The sequence below is a fragment of the Ochotona curzoniae genome, unplaced genomic scaffold (assembly GCF_017591425.1).
Source record: "Ochotona curzoniae isolate NIBS_2020 unplaced genomic scaffold, NIBS_Ocur_1.0 scaffold_3208, whole genome shotgun sequence".
NCBI classification, from domain to species: Eukaryota; Metazoa; Chordata; class Mammalia; order Lagomorpha; family Ochotonidae; genus Ochotona; species Ochotona curzoniae.
Window position 1 is genome coordinate 30,778,056 of NW_024467106.1, and position 21,409 is coordinate 30,799,464.

The window sequence follows — 21,409 nt, forward strand, 5'->3', positions numbered from 1 at the left end:
CACTCAAAGTGAAATTAGTGCTGAGTGAGTGAGTGTGTGTGTGTGTGTTGGGGCGGGGAGTCCCCAGGAAGTTCGTTGCCTTGGAACCTTGCCAGGGGAGCCAGGCAGGAACCTCAGCCATGTCACAGCCTCAGCTGTGGACTAGACTCTTCCCATCCTCAGGCCCGACCATGGGGTGGGGGCGGGCATGTTGGGAGCTTTGCCTGGTACTGGAAATCCCATTTCTTTCTCTGTTTCCCCTCTTCCTGTGCAGCTGTAACACCTGGCTTACTCCCATCTGTATTTCCCGTTTGCCACTCAGCTCAGCTCTGGCTTGCTGGGGCCCTGACTGGCACGCATGCTAGTGTGTGTGTGTACTTCCACCCTTACATTCTGTCTCCAGAACTCTTAGTTAAAATTCCCAGTCCACTGCCACTGGAGGGGCTGCTCTTGCATCGCTGCACCCCCTCTCATCAGCTGTGTGCACCTGGGCTCCAAAACTTGGCCCGATGAGCAAGCAGTCTTCAGGGGGATGGGCGGAGGTGGGGTGCGGCTTGAGCTACTCCAGCCAGGCAGTCAGCCTGACAGTCTCAGCCACCCACGGCAAGGGGCAGGAATCACATCGGGGAAGACACGACAGCAAAGATTTCATCTTGGTCGGTATCCCGGATGGAATGAGGGGTGCGGCGTGAGGCTGTGTTCACAGCGCAACCCTGACGTCAAGAGGCTGTTTCCAAGTGTGCCTGCTGGGACTCCTCCTTCCCCTCCCCCGCCTGGCACTGACAAATGGGGAGGCCCTGGTTCAGGGATGCTGAGCTTGGCATCCCGGTTGGTTCTGCCTTCCCCCACCACCAGCTGGGGAGCCTTTGTCTAGTTTGAAGCAAAACACAACCAAATTAGCGTCGCTAAGCCTCCGGTGCAAGACTGGAACACTTGGATCTGTCATACATTCCGGGAGACAGGGAGCCATCACACAGCTGCAGCCACAGCTGCCAGGAACAGGCCTGGGGCCCCGCCTTGTGTGGGAAGGCTGGAGGCCGGGTGGGGGGTGCAGTGAGCTCACCCGGAACCCCTATCCACACTCAGTGACTTCATGCAGCCAAGACCACTTGGCCAGGAGCCCAGACAGCATGGAGGGGCTCTCCCGGAACAGGGGGTGGTCTGAGCCATCCAGCCTAGGGGGAGGAGAATCTCCAGGCCTGACCGGGCTCTCCACAAAGCAGGCACAACACAGTGAGCTCTGAAAAGCTGGAAGGAGGGGAAGCAAGGGTCAGGGCATGCTACTGAAATGTAAAAAGAGGCAAGGGAGTTGAGTGGCTTTCCCTCCCCTTTCTGTCGGGAACCACCCTCCCATGTAGGATGACATCATGTCTTACAGCTGAGCAGTCTCCACTATCGATGGGTGAAGCCCTCGCAGAGGCCAAGGCTCTATGGGAAGGTGCTTCACAGCCAGGTGCTTCCCCACCCCATTTGATGTCACGCTTCAGGGCAGGTTTAAGAGTCAAAAGCATTTCCCAAGAATAGAGGGCAACACAGGAAGATCACATGACATGAATTTCCTTTCTTGGTGTCACAAACAGTTGGAGCACAAAACTTCCAAGGATGGACAGGAGGGGAAAGAAGCTTGTTTACAAGAGCACCAAAGAGGGTTATAAGTTGACCTCCCCTCCCATCCTCCATCCCAGAAAACTGTGGTCTAGCCCTGCCACCAGGGTACATGCGCTTTCTGCTCATTGCTGCAGTAGGAGTGAGCTGGTGCAGGACTGAGTGTCCGGAGGTGTGTACCAGGGATGTGGGCAACGCATCACCCGTGCACACAAACACCCCTGCAGGGACAGACACACAGCTGGGTTTTACGGTTCGAGGCACTTCATGTTCTCAAGTCTCCTGCCTTCCCGGCACTTGGGGTGCAGTTATTTCTTGGGGGGCAGGACATTTTCCTCGAAGAAGCCCTGGTTGACAACATTGCCGGCTGGGAAGTATCTGGCCACCACGAAGGAGGACCCATCGCTCGCCGATGCCTTCCCCACACCCATCTTCTTAGTATTCTTCCACACCATGGCCGTAAAGTGCCCTGTAAAGAGTAAAATGGCCAAATCAGCAGCAGCGTGTGTGCCCTGGTACCATCCTGCCAGGCTTGGCACTGCTTGAGCCACGCCGACCCTGGCCAAGGCCAGGAAGCTGCCCCACCTGCTAAGACGATGACAAAGCCAGGGATCCCGCCAGCTCAGGTGCTGCCACCCGGCCTGGCATCGGCCTCTAGTTCCATTCCCCATCTGCTCTCAGGAGCGGGTATCACGGTAGACTGAACCCACCTCCTTTCTGCAAAGTGTGCTTTCAGTTCCTCTTGCCACCGTGTCTTCTTTCCTCCTGTTCCTCCACCTCACCTGTAAACCTGGGAAGGCTTGAGTGTCCCAGGGCTCAACCCTGGCCTCTCTTTTCCTCTCTCTTTAGACAAGTTCATCTTATCCTGGCTTCCAGTTTTATTCCTATAAGGCAACTTCCAGTTCTGTGTTCCCAACAGTAATGTACTGAACACTTCACTCAGACTGACTCACGGCCCTTGCAAATCTAACTTGGTCCCCTAGAAACCAGCCCTGATTGGACCCTCCCCATTTCCATCAATGATACCCCAGGGCACATCCTCCGAAAGGCAGTCTGCCTTCCTTACTTTCCTTCATGTCCCCCACAACAGCCCACCACCCAACTAGAAGATACACCTTAAGGGCATCTACCCTCACAAGTGCACGCTGGCCACCAACCCCTCGTATGAGCCATCCCAGTAGCCAACTGATGGGTCCTCAGCCTCCACACTCATCCCCTCCAATTCATTTTCTATATAAAGAGCCGGAGTGATCCTACAGGAGCATATGCCACAGCTGTTGATTTCCCTTTGTTCATTTCCAACTGCACCTAGAATGGAAATGAATGTTTTGGCCTATTTGCCAGATCATTTGCCAGTGGTCTGCCAGGTTACAATGCTCTTCTGATGACTGGCAGCTTCTTATCCTTTGGTGTCGACCTATATGTCACTTGTCAAAGATGCCTTTTGCAAACACTCTTATTTAATGAACAACTTCCCCCTAGGCATTCTTAAAAAAACTCGATTATTTATTGTTTATTGGTTGGAGAGACAGAGATCAGTAGAGAGAGTGTCTGTCCACTGGTTCATTCCCCAAAGGTCCGTGTTGGCTAGCACTGGGTCAGGCTGAGGCCAGGAGTCCAAGTCTCCATCCAGACCCCCTGTGTGCACAACAGCAACCGATCCCTTGAGCCATCACCACTCCCCCACAGGGTCTGTATTAGCAGAAGGCTGGAACCAAGGGGTAGAAACCAGGAAGGGACCCTGATTCTCAGCTGGGGGGTCATGAGCACCTCAACCAGCATCTTCACTGCTTCACATGCCAAGCACCCATCTAAGATGTTCCTCCATACAGCCTGTGTCCCCTTTCTAGTGTTCTTACCCTTGACAGTGATACATCTGCTTGGCTACTTAGTATTTCTTAGCTCTTTCAGCAGGCTATGAGTCCCACACTGGCAGAAACCAAGTTTGTTTTGTTCATTAAGGTATACCCAGCAGCTTGGCATTGGCTGCACACGAACAGGACAAAACAAGCTTGCTGAACGAATGAATGCATGGATGGATGGAATAAATGATTAAAAGTCATTAGGTAGACCATTTGAGACTGAGCATCTATCTCCCAATAGCAGTACAGGCCTTCCATAGTGACAGGTTTTTGAGACCTACACCAGGGGACGGCCATGTTCAAAGTCCCCTCCTTGGAGCTGAACAGCTCTGTTCCTTTGCAAGCTACCGCTGTGCTCTCCACACACCTCAGGTGCTTCACGGAAATGTCTTCCCCCCCAGGCTCCCACATCTCAAGCTGCGTGCCCTTCATCAGCAAGCCTAGCCTCCCACTCTCCTCTCACCAGACGCCGTGAGGGATTCTTTGCTTGACACAAAGCCGCTGGATTTAATGGGAGTAGAGGTGGGTGTTCCTCCTTCCTGTCTCTCCATGTGCTTCTATGGCCCTGTAGTGCATTCACTCACCCACACCGCCCTGTCTTCTGCTAAGTACCTGGTCAGTTACTGGGCCAGTGACGTGAGCTCAGGCATCACATCAGAGGTGAGTGAGCATGAAAAAAATGGGGTAGCTGTGGTGGAAGACAGGATAATCATTGTTCAAAAATTAAGCATAATTACAACTGGGTGATGTAGCATAATAATTCTGTGCCTGCAGTGCCAGCATCCCGTTTGGGTGCTGTTTTGTGTCTTAGCTGTTCTACTTCCCATCCAGCTGTCTGCTTATGTCCTAGGAAAGCAGCGGAGGATGACACAAGTCTTGGGCCCCTGTACCCATGTGGCAGACAGGGGAAGAAAGCTCCTGGCTCCCAGCTTCAGCTCAACTCAGCTCTGGCCATTTTGGCCATTTGGGGAGTGAACCAGTGGATGAAAGATCTCTCTCTCTCTCTGTCTCTCCTTCTTTCTCTGTAAAACTGTCTTTCAGATAAAAATAGAAAAGTATTAAAGCAAATAAATTAATAAATCTTAAACAAATAAAGAAGATCAAGAATTGCAAATGATTCAGCAATTCTGCTTCTGGGTGTAGCTCCAAAGTACTGAAAGCAGAGAGTCACCTATTTCTATATCCATATGCATATAGAGAGGTGAACCAGTTGATCCAAAGCCACATACTCAAATACCTATCAACAAAGGAAGGGGTGGGGCTCGGCATGGTAGCCTAGGGGTTAAAGTCCTCACCTTGACCACACTAGGATCCCATATGGTCACCAGTTTTAATCCCAGTAGCCCCACTTCCCAACCAGCTTCCTGGTTGTGGCCTGGGAAAGCAGTTGAGGACCACCGAAAGCCTTGGGACCCTGCACGTGCGTGGGAGACCCAGAAGAGGTCACTGGCTCCTGGCTTTGGATCGGTGCAGTTCTGGCCATTGTAGTTACTTGGGGAATGAATCAATGGACAGAAGCTCTTCCTTCTTTCTTTGCTCCTCTCTGTGTATCTGTCTTTCCAATAAAAATAATCTTAAAAAAACAAAAGAAGTGAACAGAGTGGATGATGATGCAGATTTCAAAGGGAATTCTGATACATGTGGTGAACCTTGGAAACATGCTGTGTGAAACAGGCCAGACATCATGAATAGTGGATGGCTTCCTCTAAGTGAGGTGCATGCAGCAGTCAAATCCATCCAGGCCGGAGATGGAGGAGGGACTGCCGAGGCTGTGATTGGGAGCAGGTGGGCAATGGGTGCAGGTGTCAATCTGAGAAGGTGAAAAGGCTCTGGGGATGGGGGATGCTGATGGTTGTTACAACCAACTCTAGTAAGTACATGGCAGTGTACTCAGTGCTGGTACCTACACCTAAAGATGGTTAGAAGGGGGAACTCACACACACAGCGAGAGTGAGACTGGCATCCACATTCTTCTAACCCTTCAGGGAAGAGCAAAACAGACACTCCCCACCGTGTCTTTCTTGTACACAGTAAAGACTGAGAAAAAAAATGTCCATTGACTAAATTTTGTGTCATTCCTCAAGCCCCATTGAACTCTATTGTTATAATTTTAAAAATCTCAATATGCTGTATTTCTTTGTCTACGTCCACAAAAGATTTATGGAAGTTATTAACTGCAGACACCCATCCCCACAGGTGCTGTCACTGAAATAAGAATGAGAAGAAAAGAGCCCTTAGGGTCCACTCCTTCCCCCACGGGCCTAAAGCTGCATGAGCATCTGTCAGTAAGTGTACCACAAAGAGGCCACGCTGGCTGCCCACCCTCCCTGGGCTCCTGGCCATTAGCAGCCCTGGCAGGTGCCACGGAGGCCAGGGACCCAGTCTCTCCATCTCCGAGAGGGGGGAAGAAGCTCCTGCATGAATCTCTCTCTGGCTGGCAAAACGACGCACACAGTGGTGGGAACGCATGAGGCAGTTTCCCAAAAGATGAGACTAAGCAGTTTCTCCTTTAGCTAGGGAGGCTGTGAGCTGCACAGAGATAATTAAGTTACAAGTATTTACAGATTAATTAAAGGACACAACTTCCTTAGCCACCATCAGATACACACTGGTTTCTAAATCTGATTTACTAATAAGAGCTCTAATTTTTCCCCTTCCTTTCTTCCTTCCTTCCTCCCAGGGCTAGAATCTACACTCATACGTGATACCACTGCCACATGTGGCAGCTTTAGCTATTATGCTACAATGCTGGCTTCCTTTTTTAAAAAACATTTTTTTTAAAGACATTGGGTTCGTTGCAGTAGCCTAGTGGCTAAAGTCCTTGTCTTGCACATGTCAGGATCCTATAAGGCACTGGTTCTAATCCTGGCAGCTACTCTTCCTATCTAGCTCCCTGCTTGTAGCCTGGGAAAGCAGCAGAGGATGACCCAAAGGCCTGGGACTCTGTACCCACGTGGGAGATCCGTAAGAGGCTCCTGCCTCCTGGCTTTGGATTGGCTCAGCTTCAGCCATAGCAGCCACTTGGGGTGTGGATCAGTGGATGGAAAGTCTTCCTTTCTGTCTTTCCTCCTCTCTATATATCTGCCTTTCCAATAAAAATAAATCTTTTTTTAAAAAAGACATCACATTCTCCATCTTGCCCAGGACATAAACTTACTAGAATATATCTTTGGAAGACATACTAAGCAAGTCACAGTATATTCTTGCAAGAGAGGAAAAGATGCAATGATAAAAAGCACGAGTGATGCTTTGTGCATTGCTAAGGAAGAACTGACTGCAGCACAGGTCACAGCAAGACGCCGGCAAGGAGGGAAAGTGAGGATGCAGGTTCACAGATGCCGGCCTAAGCTCAATGGCTCTCCTGGACATCCAAACACTGTTGTCACCAGTGAGAAGGAAGGGTGTCAGAGAGCCCTGCTACAGCGCTGGCATCCCCTCAGAGCACCAGTGCCAGCCCTAGCTACCGGGCTTGCTGGCATTCTTTCTTTTCAGATTCATTTATTTTCATGAGAAAGGGAGAATTACAGAGAGAAGGAAAGACAGAGAGAAAGATCTTCCATCTGCTGGTCTACTCTCCAAATGACCATGCAGGTGTAGGGTCTCAAGGCTTTGGGTCATCTCGCTCTGCCTTCCCAGGACACAAACGAGGAGCTGGATGAGAAATGGAGGAACTGGGCACAATCTGGTGTACATATGTGTACTACTGCTTGCAAGGGGGAAAATCAGCCAATTGAGCCATTGGCTAATGTGCTTTCAGTCCAGCTAATGTGCTTGGGAAACTGGCAGAGGCTGGCCCAAGTTACAGGGAAACCTGGATGAAGTTTCTAAAACCTGGCCTTGCCTCGGCCCAGCCTTGGCTCCTGTGGGTGTTAGGAAGTGAACCAGTGGATGGATGATCTCTCTCTCTTTCCCTTTCTCTCTCTGTGTTGCTATGTCTTTCAAGCAAACAAATCTTGAAAGAGAAGGAGGAGGAGGGGAAAGAAGACTAGAAGTTAGAGCTTGAATGAAAACTTTTCACTCTAAAAAAAAAGAAAGAAAAAATGTTTCACCTTATAGAACTTTCAAGTTTCCTCTCATGTAAAAGTGTTACTCCTTCAGAATAAGCATGGAAACACATTTCAGCAGAATACAGCAAAGGAAGGAGAAGAAACCACTCATTTGGTACAGTGGTTAGGACACCTACGCGTCCCATACGGAAGTGCCCGAGGTGGGAGTCCTGGTTCCTCCGGCTAGCTCAGCTTTCTGCCCATGCACATCCTGGGAACAACAGGTGATGTGGCTCAAGAGTCCAGGTCCCTGATGTCCACTGAGTTCTGGGCTCCTGACTTTGCTCTGATCCAGCCCCAGCTACTGCAGGCATTTAAGCAGATGAACTTGGGAATGGAGGCTATCTGTTGGCCATTCAAATTACACATATTGTCACCGTCACCCAGCAGTGGCAACACTAGAACGACGAGGCATGCTCACTGCCAAAAGCGGCTGCGTTTAAATCCTTATCTCCGCTGCTCCTGTCCCCATTGGTCTAAGCTTTCCTCCCCGCCTCTTTGGCCATCTTTCTGCACCCTTCCTCCTGTTCTTCTTCCTGTACTTTCCCCGTCTCCCTTCTGCCACCCTTCTTCCTGCCCCCCAGTCTTTCTCGTCCGTCTTTGTCTATCTATCTTTCTGTTGTCTGTCACAGTTGTCCATCCGTCCGTCCCGTCCTTCCTTCGTTGTCTGCCTAGCTTTTACTGGCTACTTTTATATCGTTCTCCACCAATCACTTATCCCCGTGGGTCCACTTGGCGCTATCTGATAGGCCAGTAGCAATGACATTGTCATGGGGGGGGCATTAGCCTATCCCTGTGACTTCCTGCTTACCTGCTGGAGAGACCAACCCCACCTCCTGGCCCTGGGCCAGTCGCCATATTGCAATGGCCCCTCTCAATCCCTGAGCGGCTTCAGCATCCCGTTCCCCATGACATATAAACAAGGAAGGGCCTGGGGTGGGAGCAGCTGGCAGTGTGCTTCAGCACCCCTCCCACCCCCATGCAGTCAGATCCCTGAGCAATGGGGGAGTGGGGTGCGCAGATTGAGGGTCTCGGGGAGGCTGAGGCATGGTGGGCCCCGAGGACCTTCAAGGGTACAGCAAACCCCGTTTATAGCAACCTAAGCCCTATCCCCTTGCACACAAGGGGCTATGGTATCTGCTTCGAACCTGGGACTGCCAGCTTAGGAAAAGCCTCATTTCCTTCATAGACTTCAGCATCCCTTAAGCTCAAATGGGCAGAATAAAGCTACAGGCGTGATGGCACTGGTAACCAGTAAGTGGTGTGGAAGTGCATCACCAGGTGCCCACAACCTGCCTACAAGCGGATACTACGGCTGGAGGTTTGTTGGAACCAGAAAACTGGAGACAAGGCGAGTCCCTCCCCATCTCCCCTCCCACCCCACCTCACCACCTCAGCCTCCCGCTGCCTGCTCTGGCATCCTGTGTGGCAGGAAAGCCAGGGCAGATGGTGCTACTTTTGTCCCGGGTCTCACCCATGCAGGCTTTGCAGGAGCCCCTGCCCCAAGGGCCAGCAGCAGGAAAGAGTGAGTGTCTCTTAGAGGTATCACTCCCTCCTACTACTGGAGAAAACCCACCAGAGGTGGAGACCGCAAGTGGCTCCTCCCCTGGCACGGGTGACGGCAAGAGGGAGGGTGGGGTGGCCATGGACTCCCCTCTTCAGTCTCCCTGGTGTACCCTTCTGGAGTCTGCAAGGGTTCTGGGAAAAGCCCAGGAGCCTGCTGGGACCGTGCACTCACCTGTGCCCGAGGTGAAACCAGGCTGCTGGAAATTGTAATTCTTGATCTCACTGTACCATCTGTCGGCCACCTCCTTTCCTGTATAGGAAAGACACCCTCAGAGCTTGCACCCAGAGCCACGCCCGCCCCACCACCGAGGGCCACAATCTGGGGTCTGAGAGAACATCCAGTGCTGAGGCTCCCGGGTGCTTCATCCTGGCATCCAGGCTAAGGACAGGAAGGATTGCTGGCCTGCATCCAGCAGACCTGAGTTTGTGTGTCCAGCCTGCTGTGGACTCGCTGTGCAGTCCTTCCAAGGCCACGCCCGCTCTGGGCCTCTATACCAGAAAGCTGAACAGAGTCCTCCTGGGACCTCCTAATGGTGCTCCCAGGTTCTAGGAGGCTCTGGCCTCTTCTCATCCCACATGTACTCCTGCAGAGTGAAAACAAATGGCTGGAAAGCCAGCCACGGGCCCCACAGGTGGAGATGCGAATTAATTCCCTGGGGGCTGGTGCTGTGACACAGCTGGTAAAGCCACGGTCTACAATGCTGGCATCCCAGATAGGCACCAGTTCTAGTCCCAGCTGCTACACTTTTGATCTAGCTCCCTGCTAATGTGCCTGGGAAAGCAGTTGATAGTTCAAGTGGTTGGGCCCCTGCACCCATGGGAAATCTGCAAGACGCTCCTGGCTTCAACTGGCCCAGCCTCAGACACTGCTGCCACCTGGGAAATAAAGCACTGGATGGAGGATCTTGGTCTCTCCCTCTCTGTAATTCTGCCTTTCCAATTAAAAAAAAAAAGTAATTAAAAAATAAATAAAGGGGGAGAGGGTACACAGCTGATCCCAGGCCTAGAGCTCAGGGCCTTCGACCATAAAGCAGTGAGTCTTGGCTGTCACATGGCAGGCAGGCGTGGCTAGGGACCCTGTCCAAACCCTGAGGTCAGCTGGACCAGGGAGGGTTGCGAGTCTGCATCTCTGGCCCAACCCCGGCTGCTCCTCTGGTCCATGAGCCACACCTGGGCCTGCCTTGTTCCGGAAGCATTTAGGACAGCTGGATGCCTGCTTCCTTGCTCAGACCTCCTGGAAAAGACACGTGGATGACGGCATTTTTCAAAAAGCTCAGCCAAAGATCCTGGCATGCAGGATAGGGAGCCAGGGCTTTGGAGGTCCCTGACTTACCCCCTCTTTCCATGTCTCCCTCTGGCCCTCCTGCGTCTGCTCCAGGCTCCGGGGAGCTACAGCCTGTGCCTGGCCATGGGCTGCAGGCAGAAGGGGGTACAGCTGGGTGGGGAGCCCAGGGCGAATGGTGCTGGAGGTCTCAGGGATGTTCCTGGGGACTCCCAGGAATGCGAGGCCAGCAAGGAGGGAGTGAGTCATGCTTTCTCCCCACTGGGGCTTACAGGAAGTTCTGTGGAACGGGAAAGCTCACGCTGCTCTTGTTCCTGAAAAGCCCTGCAGGAAGGGGAGCCAGCGAGCTCAGGAATGTCTGGTCAGCATGGAGGATCACTCCACCACTACAAAGCCAGAGACCAGGGTTTGTGTTTCCAAAGTGAAAATAGCCCTGTTGTTTATCACCAGCATTGTTAAAAATTAAATTCAGAAAATTGTGAGGAAAGGAGGATGAGTGGAGAGTGAGGAGGTTTTGTGGCAGCAGCACGGGAGGAAGGCTGGTCTCCCTCCACTTCTCCACTCCCGTCCCCGCCCCCGCCAGGCCCAAGCAGATGGCACGTCTGACTCATCTAGCTGACCCTGAGCTGGCTGGCCCTGAGCCAGCCAGCGAAACACTTAGGGAGTTGAAGTCAGCTTGCAGCCCATTCCAGGAATTCAGAGTTTCTCCTGTTCCCATGGAGGGTGTGGGGGACAGAAGGGTGGTCGTAGGAAATCCCACCCAGGCCCAGGGCTGGGGTCGCAACCCACCTGTCTGATCGTAGGATGCCCATGCCAGGTTCTCCCCACATTGACCGCGACTGGATTCTGGGCTGTGTTTGAGGATCCTTGTGCTGGCCAGGGCTTCGGAGTACCTGCCAGAGTCCATGGGGCTAGATCAGAGAGGGCCCCCCTTGGCCAAGCCTAAAGGAGGGGTTGCAAGGCCGAGCCTCCATCCCCTTCTGCTTTCATAGAGGAAACAGGGGAGCATCCCGCCTGTATGTGTGGCCTCCAGCAGACCCTTTTACAGAGGCACAAACTGAGGCTCCAAGGGAGCTGCCCTGGGGCAGGTGGCAGAATGGTGTGATTCAAGCCTGGGTTGGATCCAACACCAAAACCCACACTCCAGGGAGCAGTCCTGGCATTTTCCCCATTGGTGACAGCAGTGGCATCCCCGGGTAGGGCTGGGGGCACTCACTGCTGAGCCTCTCGGTTGAGCTTCTTGCAGAGCTTTAGCGGAGGGACACCGTGCTGCTGCCGGTACTCATTGTGCGCTTTCAGGACCTCATTATTGAACTGTTTTGAAGCTGAAACGATAGCAATGCGGGAGGGGCTCAGTGCAGTGAAAAGACCCTCGTAGATGAGGTAAATGGTATACGTCCATGCAGCTCCTAGTTCGAGGCCAGCCAGAAGGCCCCACCCTACATGCTGTTCGTCTTGTGTCTGTCCTTTGCCACCCACATCTCCACATAGGGAGACCCTGTGATGCTGTGAGCTCTCCCCGGCCATGCTGGAGAGCTGGGTCTTTATCCAAGGTGATGGTGAACCTCGGGCAGGGCTATGGTGGGGTGATGATGTGGTTTATGCTTCTGCAAGACTCTGCCAGTGGCTGAGTACAAGGCGCACAGGAGGTGCTGTGTTGATGTTGAAGGGCTGGATGGTCAGCCCTAGGACCCCTGAAGGAAAACACCTGGGAAAGCTGGGGTATCTCAGGCCAGCCCCATAGTGAGGGAGGGAACCTGGAAAGGCCTGTTGTAGGAAACTGTGCTAAGCTGGGGAAGAAGGACGCCCATCCCGGCCTGGAGAAATCAAGGCAGTGAAGGACAATCAAGGAAGAGAGCTTGAGGGAAGGGCAGCACTGAGGAAGCAGGGGCAGGGAGCAACATGGGAAAGAATGTGGTGCTGATTGGGGTGGGGCCATTAACTGGGTCCACAGCTGCAGTGGGCTAAGAGGTGGAGGTTTTGCCCAAATTGGTCATGATCTCAGAAAAAACAAGGTCAAAGGGGGCTAGGATTAGGGAGAGAAGAAATAGGTAAAGACAGGGCAGGCAAGGTCAGTAGTGGAAAGAAGCTATACCAACTTGGTTCTGAAACAAAACCCTATTGATTAGTTATTCCCTGTTTATCCATCCAACACCTATTCAAATCACCCATTCGTCCGTTCATCCATCCATGCATCCATCCATCCATCCATCCAGCATTTAACAAATAACATCCACTCATTCAATATCTCCTTTCTATCCATACAATACCCATTCAGAATAACTGGCCCATCTGCCAACTATCATTCATCAAATATCATCTCCTATCTGTCCATTCAACATCCATCCCCAAACCACCCATGTACCCATCCATCCTTCAACAAACATCATCCATCCATCATCTAACAAATAGCATCCATCATCTGCAATCTAGCCATCCAACACTCATCCAAAACCAATCAACCAACCACCCACCCTTCAAATACCACCCTTTCATCATCCAATACTGTCTATCCATCCCTCCAGTCTTCATCTAATACTCATCCATCCACTGATCCACCCTGTGGCCAGCATCACCACCCACCCATCCTTCCATCTCACATCCACCCCATTCCAGCCTACCCATCTACCCATCTGCTCTGTGAGCATCTCCCCTGGGCCAGGCCCTATGGTTGTATTCTAGAGGTCCAGAGACAACCCAGCCATGTCCTGCCCCCGAAAAGCTCACACACAGAAGGGACACAGCCTTGTCAACAGCCAGCAGCATTGTGACAAAAGCCAAGATGAGTGTAGGTACAAGAGGAAGTTGGAGGAAGAACAACCTAACCCAGTCTGCAGGTAACCCCTGATGTGAGCGCTCTGTCCTGGGTGGGCAGGATTAGCTAGGCTGAGACAGAGAGGCACCTAGCACTGGCCTTAACAGTCTAAGGGCACTCCTCCAGGGAGGTGGGATGAGGCCCATCTAGAGGCACTGAGCCTGTGCCCTGAGGGTTGGCTGTGGGTGGTGGCCGGAAGGGTGTGAAGCTGAGTGTGAAGGAAGGGGAATACTCAGTGCCCTGCTGGGGTCACATCACCATCTTGTTAACCTTTCCCTCAAGGCTAAGGACAAGACCTGATAGAAAACCTCTTCCCCCTTCTTGGGGCCAGATACTTGGGGACTGATGGCTTTCAAAGAGCCTCTGAGGGGACAGGAAGGGCCACTCCTCATCTCACCCTTAGGGAGAGCCCTCAGAGAGGGAGACTGTCAAGCCTGCATGTGGAGGAAGTGGTGGTTCAAGTGTCTGGTGTGTGTGTGTGTGTTGGTAAAGAGGGAGTGGTAAAAAAAAGCTGGGGCTCAGCAGCCTTGTCACTGGGGTGAGAGTAATATGGGCTGGGGGAACTGAAACCCCAGATTCCTGAGGTTTTGGTTGACAGAGATGAGACATGAACAAAAGCTGCAGGTGTTGACTAAGCTGGGGCAGAGGGCAGAGAGAAGCCTTCAGCTTGTGTGTAATCAAGAGGTGGGGCAAGCCTGTGTTCCTAGGAAAGACAGAGACGTCAGATGTAGCGGGAGAAAGAGGAAGATATTGTTGGATGAGGGCCAAGTTTCAGATCCTGCAGGCAGCTGAGGCTTGACCTGCTTCACAGCAGCATGAGCACCTGTAACATGACCAACTGAGCTTTCCAATGGTTAAGGTGGCACCTTTTCTGTGATGTGTTTTTGAACCACAAAGAGATGTCAAGGTCAACAAGTGATGCAGCTGCAGTCACAGGAACATTGGAAAGAACACTTTAGGAGGACATGGTGGATGGGAACGGGTGGGCATCTCATGAGTGACAGGGTCAGGAGTCAGCAGGGTGGGGGATGGCAGAGTCCACGGGACCCCCAGGCGGGACTGCTTCAACCAGTCTATGTGAGAGACAGTGCCCATCTGAATTTGTGTTCCTATGTGAGAGAGGAGTCTTAGTAGCGGTACCAGGGTCATGCATCCTGACGAAGACCAGACCTTGGAGGATACTGGTGAGGCCTCTGATGAATTCTGGGGTGTCCTAGGGAGAAGCAGGGGGTGGTGGTGCAAAAGGCAAGCTGAGAGATTTCTAGGCAGCCTAAATAAGGCCTTTCTGAGCAGTGCTAGGGGCTGGCACCCCAGGTAACGAGCTAGATGGAGACCACATGGTCCGTTCCCTTCCAAGTCGAAACTCCCTTAAAGTCTCATGTGAGAGGAGGCAGAATGAACAAAGAGCTTCCTGAGTTTCTCTAAGGAGATGGAAGGATTACAACAATCATATATCCGGGCAATGGCATGGGACAGCACTGAGTGACAGGCTTGACAAGGACCACCCTAAAGTTCTGTCCAGGTCCAGTGTCTCAAGCAGGACATGCAGGAACTAGCCCAACACCAAGAGACGCATGAGACTGTGGGATGTATACCAGAGTGAACCAGGGAAGGCTGCCTGGAGGAGTTGTTCCTAGTTCAACAGGCATAAGTTAAGGAGGCAAAGGGCATGGAAGCGGCCAGAGGAAAAGAGACCCAGGCATATCCTGGAGCACTGAGTGAGAGGGGGAAATTATGGGAGCAGGTGGATAGCTAAGGTGAGCCCAGTTTTTAAAAAATTAATTATTTTTTATGTATTTGAAAGGCAGAGACACACAGACATAGAAATCTCCCATCTGTTGGTTCTCTCCTCTCAAATGCCTGCATTAACTGTGATTGGGGCCAGGAACCCAGAACTCAATCTGGGCGCAAGTAGTTGGACCATCACCCAGTACCTCCCAGGGTGTGCATGAGCAGGAAGCTAGACAGGGAATGCCACTGGGACTCAAACCTAGATACTATGACATGAGATGGGTGTGGCCCCGATGGTGTCTTTACCACCATACTAGACACCTGGCCAGGGGTGCCAGCTTCAAGGCAGACTCTGTGTGGGCGTCCATGTGCCCTGGACCCCACAGTGCTACAGGTGCTGCGGGCTCCCTGGCAGCAAGGACATAAAACGCTGGTACAAACTGGTCACTGCACTCCCAGGAAGTGGGAAGTGACCAGAAACAAAAGTGAAAGTGCCTGGGTTCGCTTGGAACCCAAGCCAGGCCTGAGTTCCTGGAAGCAATGGCAGGGTGTCCTGGCTGGAAAGCGGGGGTGGTGGGGGAGGACAGCTGGACCCACAGTCACACCAGTCACACCATGGGCAGTCACAGGAGTCCTTTCTCACCCTGGCAGGCGTCATAGGCCAGGTAGCTCCTCCAAGATCATCCAGCAAGTTATCAGGGGTGACCACACCCAACAAGAGGCACACCCAGCTTCTGCAGACAAACCTGAGAACACTGATAAACAAAAGAAAGAAAAGGAAAATCGGCCCAGCCCCTGGACAGGCAGGGAGAGTCCAAGCAGCCATCCATGATGGAGAAGGGCGGGGATTACATCCTTGTTTCTTTGCAGGAGGGCAGGGGGAACTGAGCAGGCAGGCGAGACAGGCCCAGGTGCCCTACTGGCCAGCCAGTCCTTCCTAGGTGAGATCTTAGCAACCTTGGCCTTGCCCATCTTTCTGACTAGGAAACTGAGGCTTGAGAAGGGAACTTGCCTAAATTTCCACAACTCCTCCAGGAGTGGACCCATCACATCCAGGGGGACTGATGGAATGTGGAGCCTGTGGTCTGACCCGCTAACCCAGGGGACAGAAGACAGACGAGGATGCAGATGGTAACCTAGGAAACAAAGCAACACACAGACCCTGGGAGGCAGGCGCAGCATAGCCTTGGGGTTTCTGGAGGAGAGAAGCGGAAGAGGCTGATTTCTCAAGAGCCAGTGGGGGAGGGAGGAGGCGTGCAGTGAGGGCACACCCGTAGCGACAGATGCTGCAGGAGTTACAGGGGGCAAGTACGGGGCTGCAGCTAAAGGTCAGAGCTGTGGAGGGGCTCCCTGGGGCTGAGGGAGGAGGCCACGTGGGCTCTCTGCCAGAGTGCAGGCAGCCACCAGAGAAGCCCAGGGCAGTCAGGGGTCAGCGCAGGAAGTGAGAACAGCTTCCCCCAACCCCCAACCTTGGCAAGAGGCTGTGTGGTCTCGCCTTTTGGGCAAAGCTGGTTCTGCCTGTTTCTAGTGAAGAAAGTATCAAGTTGATCATTGGGGTTAAAAAAAAAATGTATTCCAGATGGGCAGCTCCTATAAAGTGGAAATTCAAGAGGCAAGTCCCAGCCCTTCCCAAGCCAAGTGACCTACTACAAGTGGCTGGAATACACTGTGCCACATTTTCCCCATAAATGAGCCCGGGGTGGCCAGGACCCACCTCGCAGGGCTATTGTGAGGGCTGAAGGCACTGATGCACACCGCTCCGCTCCCCCCCCCCCCCCCGCCCCGCAACACACTCTCACTTCTGCTGTGCTGGTGGCAGGAGATAGGGGCAGAGGCATGCTGTATTTCTTAGAGATGATTAAGAGGGCTTGGGGGAGGGCCCAGCTCAGCCAAGGTCAGTGGCCAGGGTGGCAGATAGGAAAGTAGGCAGCTGGGGAAGCAGAGAGCCAGAGTATAATCTAGGCTTGCTCACTTGGCTGGTGGGGTGTGAGCTTGGACTAGGTCTGTCGAGGTATTAATCCTCCCACCATCTAGAAAGCCGGATGGATTGCAGTCGCCTTGCACACAGTTAAAACAGCTGGCAGCACCTAGCGGTCTCTTTATCTGACGTGCAGGAGGCAGATGATGGACCATCACTGTTACTAGGGCAAAAGGCTTCCTTTCTCTGCCTGGTGTAACTGTTGAGTATCCAGGCTTCTCAGAGAGACCAGGGCTGGGAGCAGGCTCTAGGAGTTTGGACTCTAGACTCCCTACAGAATAGTCAGTGGTGTGAGAAGTTTCAAGTCATGGCCTTTACCCCAAGCAGCTGTGGGTGTGACAGAGGCTAAAGATGAAAGGAGTGCTGAATGGCTGGACTGCAACACCCATTGGTTCCAGTGGAAGTCGGGGCTGGAAACAGAACCTACCCAGCAATTGCAACCACCAGCTGATCGGAGCAATGGACTGTGCCAGGCCCTGTACTTGCTAGTACATACAAGAATCTGGGTCTGGGAACACCTCAGACAAAGTCTCTTTGGGGATCTCCCCAATCGAACTGCTGGACTCAGAACCCTAACTAAGAAAAGAGAGAAAACAGAACAAGTCAACCAACCACCTCAGCTATATGTTGGCAGTGAAATACTGGGCAAACAGAGACTCTATGATGGACTATGCCAATCAGTGGATTTTTCAATGACCTCATCGTGCTTGGAATGGCGAGATTGGCAGCAATTCATAACTACTGAACTATCAAAACCACTTGAGCAAGACCCTCGGAGCATTCCCCACATCAGGGACCTGGAGTGGGTGGGAGACTGGGTGGGGCTTCTCCCTTAATATCCCCCTTTACCTCAGATACATGAAGGAAACAGTATGGAAATAATAGTCTTACCCACTTTCCTATAGCCCTTGAGCCTTTTTACCCTAATTAACTATGTAAAGATTGTAAAAAACATAATTTAAAAAATGGAAATGAAAAAGAAAGGAGTGCTGAGTAAACTGAGTCTCAGTAGAGGCAGGGACTGATCCCTTTAAAAAATTATTTATCAAAAAAAATATATATTTATCTGAAAGGCAGAAGAGCAGAGATCTTCCACCCTCTGGTTTACCCGTCAAATGCCCACAGCAGCTAGGGGTAAGCCAGGGAGAAGCTAGGAGCCAGAAACTCCATTTAGTCTCCCATGTGGGTGGTGGGGACCCAAGTTTGTACTCCTCTTACGCATTAGCAGAAAGCTGGACTGGAAGCACCGGTAGCTAGGATTCGAACTGAGCATTCTTGTGATGGCTGCGGGCATCCCAAGTGGTGGCTTAACACACTGCTCCACAGCATCTACTGGCTTACAGTGGTCTCTATGAATCCCATGGAGCCCTGTGCAGAAGCATCTCTGTGGGTGCCACCTGCCACATGGATGCAGCCAGCAGCCCCAGGCTGAAGGGCTTACTGGGCCTGGGTCACTTATTTTCTCTTAGGGACACTTGGGAGAGCTTATATGTGGGGGAAGACAATTAAAATGCATGTTACAAGGGAGCTAGCCCTGGGCTAGCAATCTGTGAGGCTCTTGTGTGTGTGTATTGAGGGGACGGTGGTAGCATTTAATCCAACTGGCTCTAACCTGCTTCCTGCCACCAACCCCGGGCGCTTGCTAGAAGTCATCCTCCTCTGAGAGAAGCCTCCTGTCTAGTCTCCAGTCCTACATCACTGCCATTTCACACCTCTGACCCTGACTTGTCAGCAAATCTGCCCCTCTTCCTCTGCAGTCAGCTCACCAGCAGCCTGGTCCTGCTGCTTTTCCATCTAGCCCTGCCTCTCTACGGTACCCCAGGTTCCAGCTGACAGAGCCAGGGTTCCCTAGACACGCTGGGCTGGCCCTCCAGCCCCTTTAGGAACCTGCGCTGAGCTCCCTTGCAGATCTCCCACTAACCCCGTACTGCTGTCACCTGAACCACCTTGCAGCTGGAATCACTTCCCACCTCTTCTAGAGCCATATGGTGCCTCTTATCCCCTTATGAGCTCATTCATTCATTTTCCCATCCCAGGGAACACTGCTGATGGGATAAGGGCTATGCCCTCCCCAGCATGGGCTTCACACCGCTAGGTACACAACTGGAAGATGGTGAGAGGGAGGGATGAACAGACAGGACCATGAGGCACAACTGAATATGAGCAGCTCAAAGGACTGAGAAGCTGGGGCGAGTGCAGGCCTGTTGAGGCACAGCCACACAGCCTCCACCTGTGGTGCTGCTGTCCATTTCAGTGCTGATTTAAGTCCCAGGTGCTCTACTTTCACTCCAGCTCCCTGCTAGTACACCTGGAAAAGCAGCAGAAGATGGCCCAAGACCTTGGGCTTGTACACCCCCTCAGGAGACCCAAATGAAGCTCCTGGATCTTGGTTTTGGCTTGGCTCAGCTCTCTAGCTATTGAGACCATCTGTGGAGTGAACCAACAGATGGAAGTTGTATCTCTCCAATAAATAAATCTTTTTTTTAAATGCAACTTTACATACTTCATTCCCCAAGAAGAGATTCCCAAGTGCTTTCCCATCCATCCTAGGTGGCCTCATCTCTGTATACACACACCTATGATTCTACCCTGTTCTAACTATAATAGCCCCCTCTTACCTGCAGTGTCGCCTCCTATGGTTTCATGGCCATCCCTGGTTTGAAAATATCCAAATCGAAAGTTCCAGGAATAAGCAGTTCATAAATGTTAGATTCCTCACTCCAACCCACTCGTGGTGAGTCATCCATCCCTCCGGCACTTCCACACTCTATGCACTACCTTCCTCCCCGCCCCACCATCACTCAGCAGCCACTTGGCTATCGCATGGACTGCTGCAGTATTGCATGGCCTGCGTTCAGATCACCCTTATTCTACTGAAGGTGCAAGCGAAACCCCAAAGCGCTTTCTCTAAGGGTGGCTTCACAGCATCACAAGAAGGGTGAGCAGGGGGAATCCGGCATTTCGAGACCACATTCACGTAATTTTATTATCTACCTTGTTGTCACTGTTCTTAGTTATTGTTAATCTCTTATTGTCTTTACAAAGTTCATCATAGGTGTGTGTATACAGAGAAAGCAGCCGACAGAGTTCTGCTAAGACCATCCCTCGGACATCTTCTCCTACTGTGAAAGAACCTGGGCATTCCCCAGGGCCACCGTCATTGTCCGGGAGGGCAAGGAGGCACAGAGCAGCAGAGTTACCAGGGTCAGGGCTAGCCCCGAGCCCCAGGCTCACTGGTTAGGAGCACTGCCAGGGAAGGCAGCAGCTCTCAGCGCTGGCATCTCCAGGACCTGGAGGCGGGACGCAAGAAGGGTCTTAAAGCTCCCCCAGGAGGCTGAGGACCCCAAGGAAGCGGGACGCGTGAGCCCCTTCAATAGCTGCACCGAAGAACTGAGCGGGGCTCGGCGAGGCCCAGACCGCCACAGGGAGGCCTATTAGGAATAGGCAGAATAGCACGCGGCTGGGCCGCTCCTCCGGGAGAGCCAGCTTAGGAACAGTGGAAGTGCTGAGTGCAAGTCAAAAACCAACTAACCAACCAACCAAACAAAAAACTCCGGGGGAGCAGAGTGGGGGTGGGTGGGTTAGGGCGGGAGGCACCCCGGTGCTAGCCTCCGACAGAACGGCCAGAGTGGAGAGCGCAAAGAAGCGGGGCTGGCCAACTCCCAGATGACCAGCAGGGAGGCTGGGGGCTGTGACCTTACACCCAACGACACCAGGAAGGGACCAAGCGTAGCCTGGCACGGCGGGGGCACTGGGCGCGGCCGTGGGGAGGCTGAGCGGAGTCGGGGGGCGAGGGGGGGGTGCGGCGCAGGATGCTGTCACTTTGGGGACTTTCCCCTCTCACTCCATCCTCCTCCCGAAACAAAGCAGGGGCAGGACTCACCCACGCCTCGGAAGCCCTCCCTGACGCCATCTCTGGCCGACTGCCAGGGGGACCCTCCCTGGGGCTGCCTTCGCTCCTTCTCTCCCGGCCAGACCGCCACCCGCCTTCCTGGCTGCCCCGGAAACTGCCCGTCCGGCGCCTCTGGGCATCTCTATCATAGCGTGCCTGTATCCCGCGCTCTGGGTCCCGCATCGCAGCCGGAACCGGGTCAGGCGCGCCCGGGGCCGCCTAGCTCCTGGGACCCTGGTCCGCCGCGGGGCATTGCCCGCCAGAGTTGCCGACCTGGAGATCCTGGGTCCCCCCTGCCCGGCCCGCCGGGGCCCCTCCTGGACTCACCTGACTTGCCCATGGCCGGCTAGGCGCACTCCTCGCTGGGTGTCCGCTGCGCTCCGGGCCGGCCCGCGCTTTACTGGCCCAGAGGGGCCGGGCAGCTGCAGTCCCTCCCTCGGCACCGCCCGGCCCCTGCCTTTTAAGGAAGGCAGAGACAGCTGCGGGCGGAGGCGCTCCGGGCGGATTTGAGGGTCGCTGGCGCTCGCCCTCCCCCCCAGTGGACCCCTCTCCTGATGCCGATTGCCGGGCGTGGAGAGAAGCCCACGCATCTGTCACTCGTGGGGCTCCCGGTGAGTCTTCGACGGCTGCCACGCCTCGAGGACCGCGAAATT

The 21,409-nt window shown here is 53.2% G+C and overlaps 1 protein-coding gene across 3 annotated transcripts; it reads right to left on the reverse strand.

Annotated features, from left to right (window-relative positions):
- Positions 1–1,520: 1,520 nt before the first annotated feature.
- Positions 1,521–21,176, reverse strand: GLIPR2 (GLI pathogenesis related 2). Of its 3 annotated transcripts, XM_041004627.1 has the most exons (5): positions 21,084–21,176; positions 11,557–11,665; positions 11,130–11,233; positions 9,231–9,308; positions 1,521–2,053 (listed from the first exon to the last, which is right to left on the reverse strand). In XM_041004627.1, exons 1-5 carry the CDS (start codon positions 21,094–21,096, stop codon positions 1,893–1,895), a joined length of 465 nt encoding a protein of 154 aa, XP_040860561.1. In that variant the 5' UTR covers positions 21,097–21,176; the 3' UTR covers positions 1,521–1,892. The 3 variants fall into 3 exon arrangements, with proteins under 3 accessions (XP_040860561.1, XP_040860562.1, XP_040860563.1); XM_041004628.1 differs by lacking the exon at positions 9,231–9,308; XM_041004629.1 differs by lacking the exons at positions 9,231–9,308; positions 11,130–11,233 and having other exon boundaries at positions 21,084–21,166.
- Positions 21,177–21,409: the final 233 nt, after the last annotated feature.

What these genes read in the sequence shown, in the direction of transcription:
- GLIPR2 (XM_041004627.1), bottom strand. An exon ending in CTCAACCGAGAGGCTCAGCA is followed by an intron (nt 11,234 to 11,556) that starts GTGAGTGCCCCC and finishes GGACTCTGGCAG; the next exon opens with GTACTCCGAAGCCCTGGCCA. An exon ending in TGGTTTCACCTCGGGCACAG is followed by an intron (nt 2,054 to 9,230) that starts GTGAGTGCACGG and finishes TACTCTTTACAG; the next exon opens with GGCACTTTACGGCCATGGTG.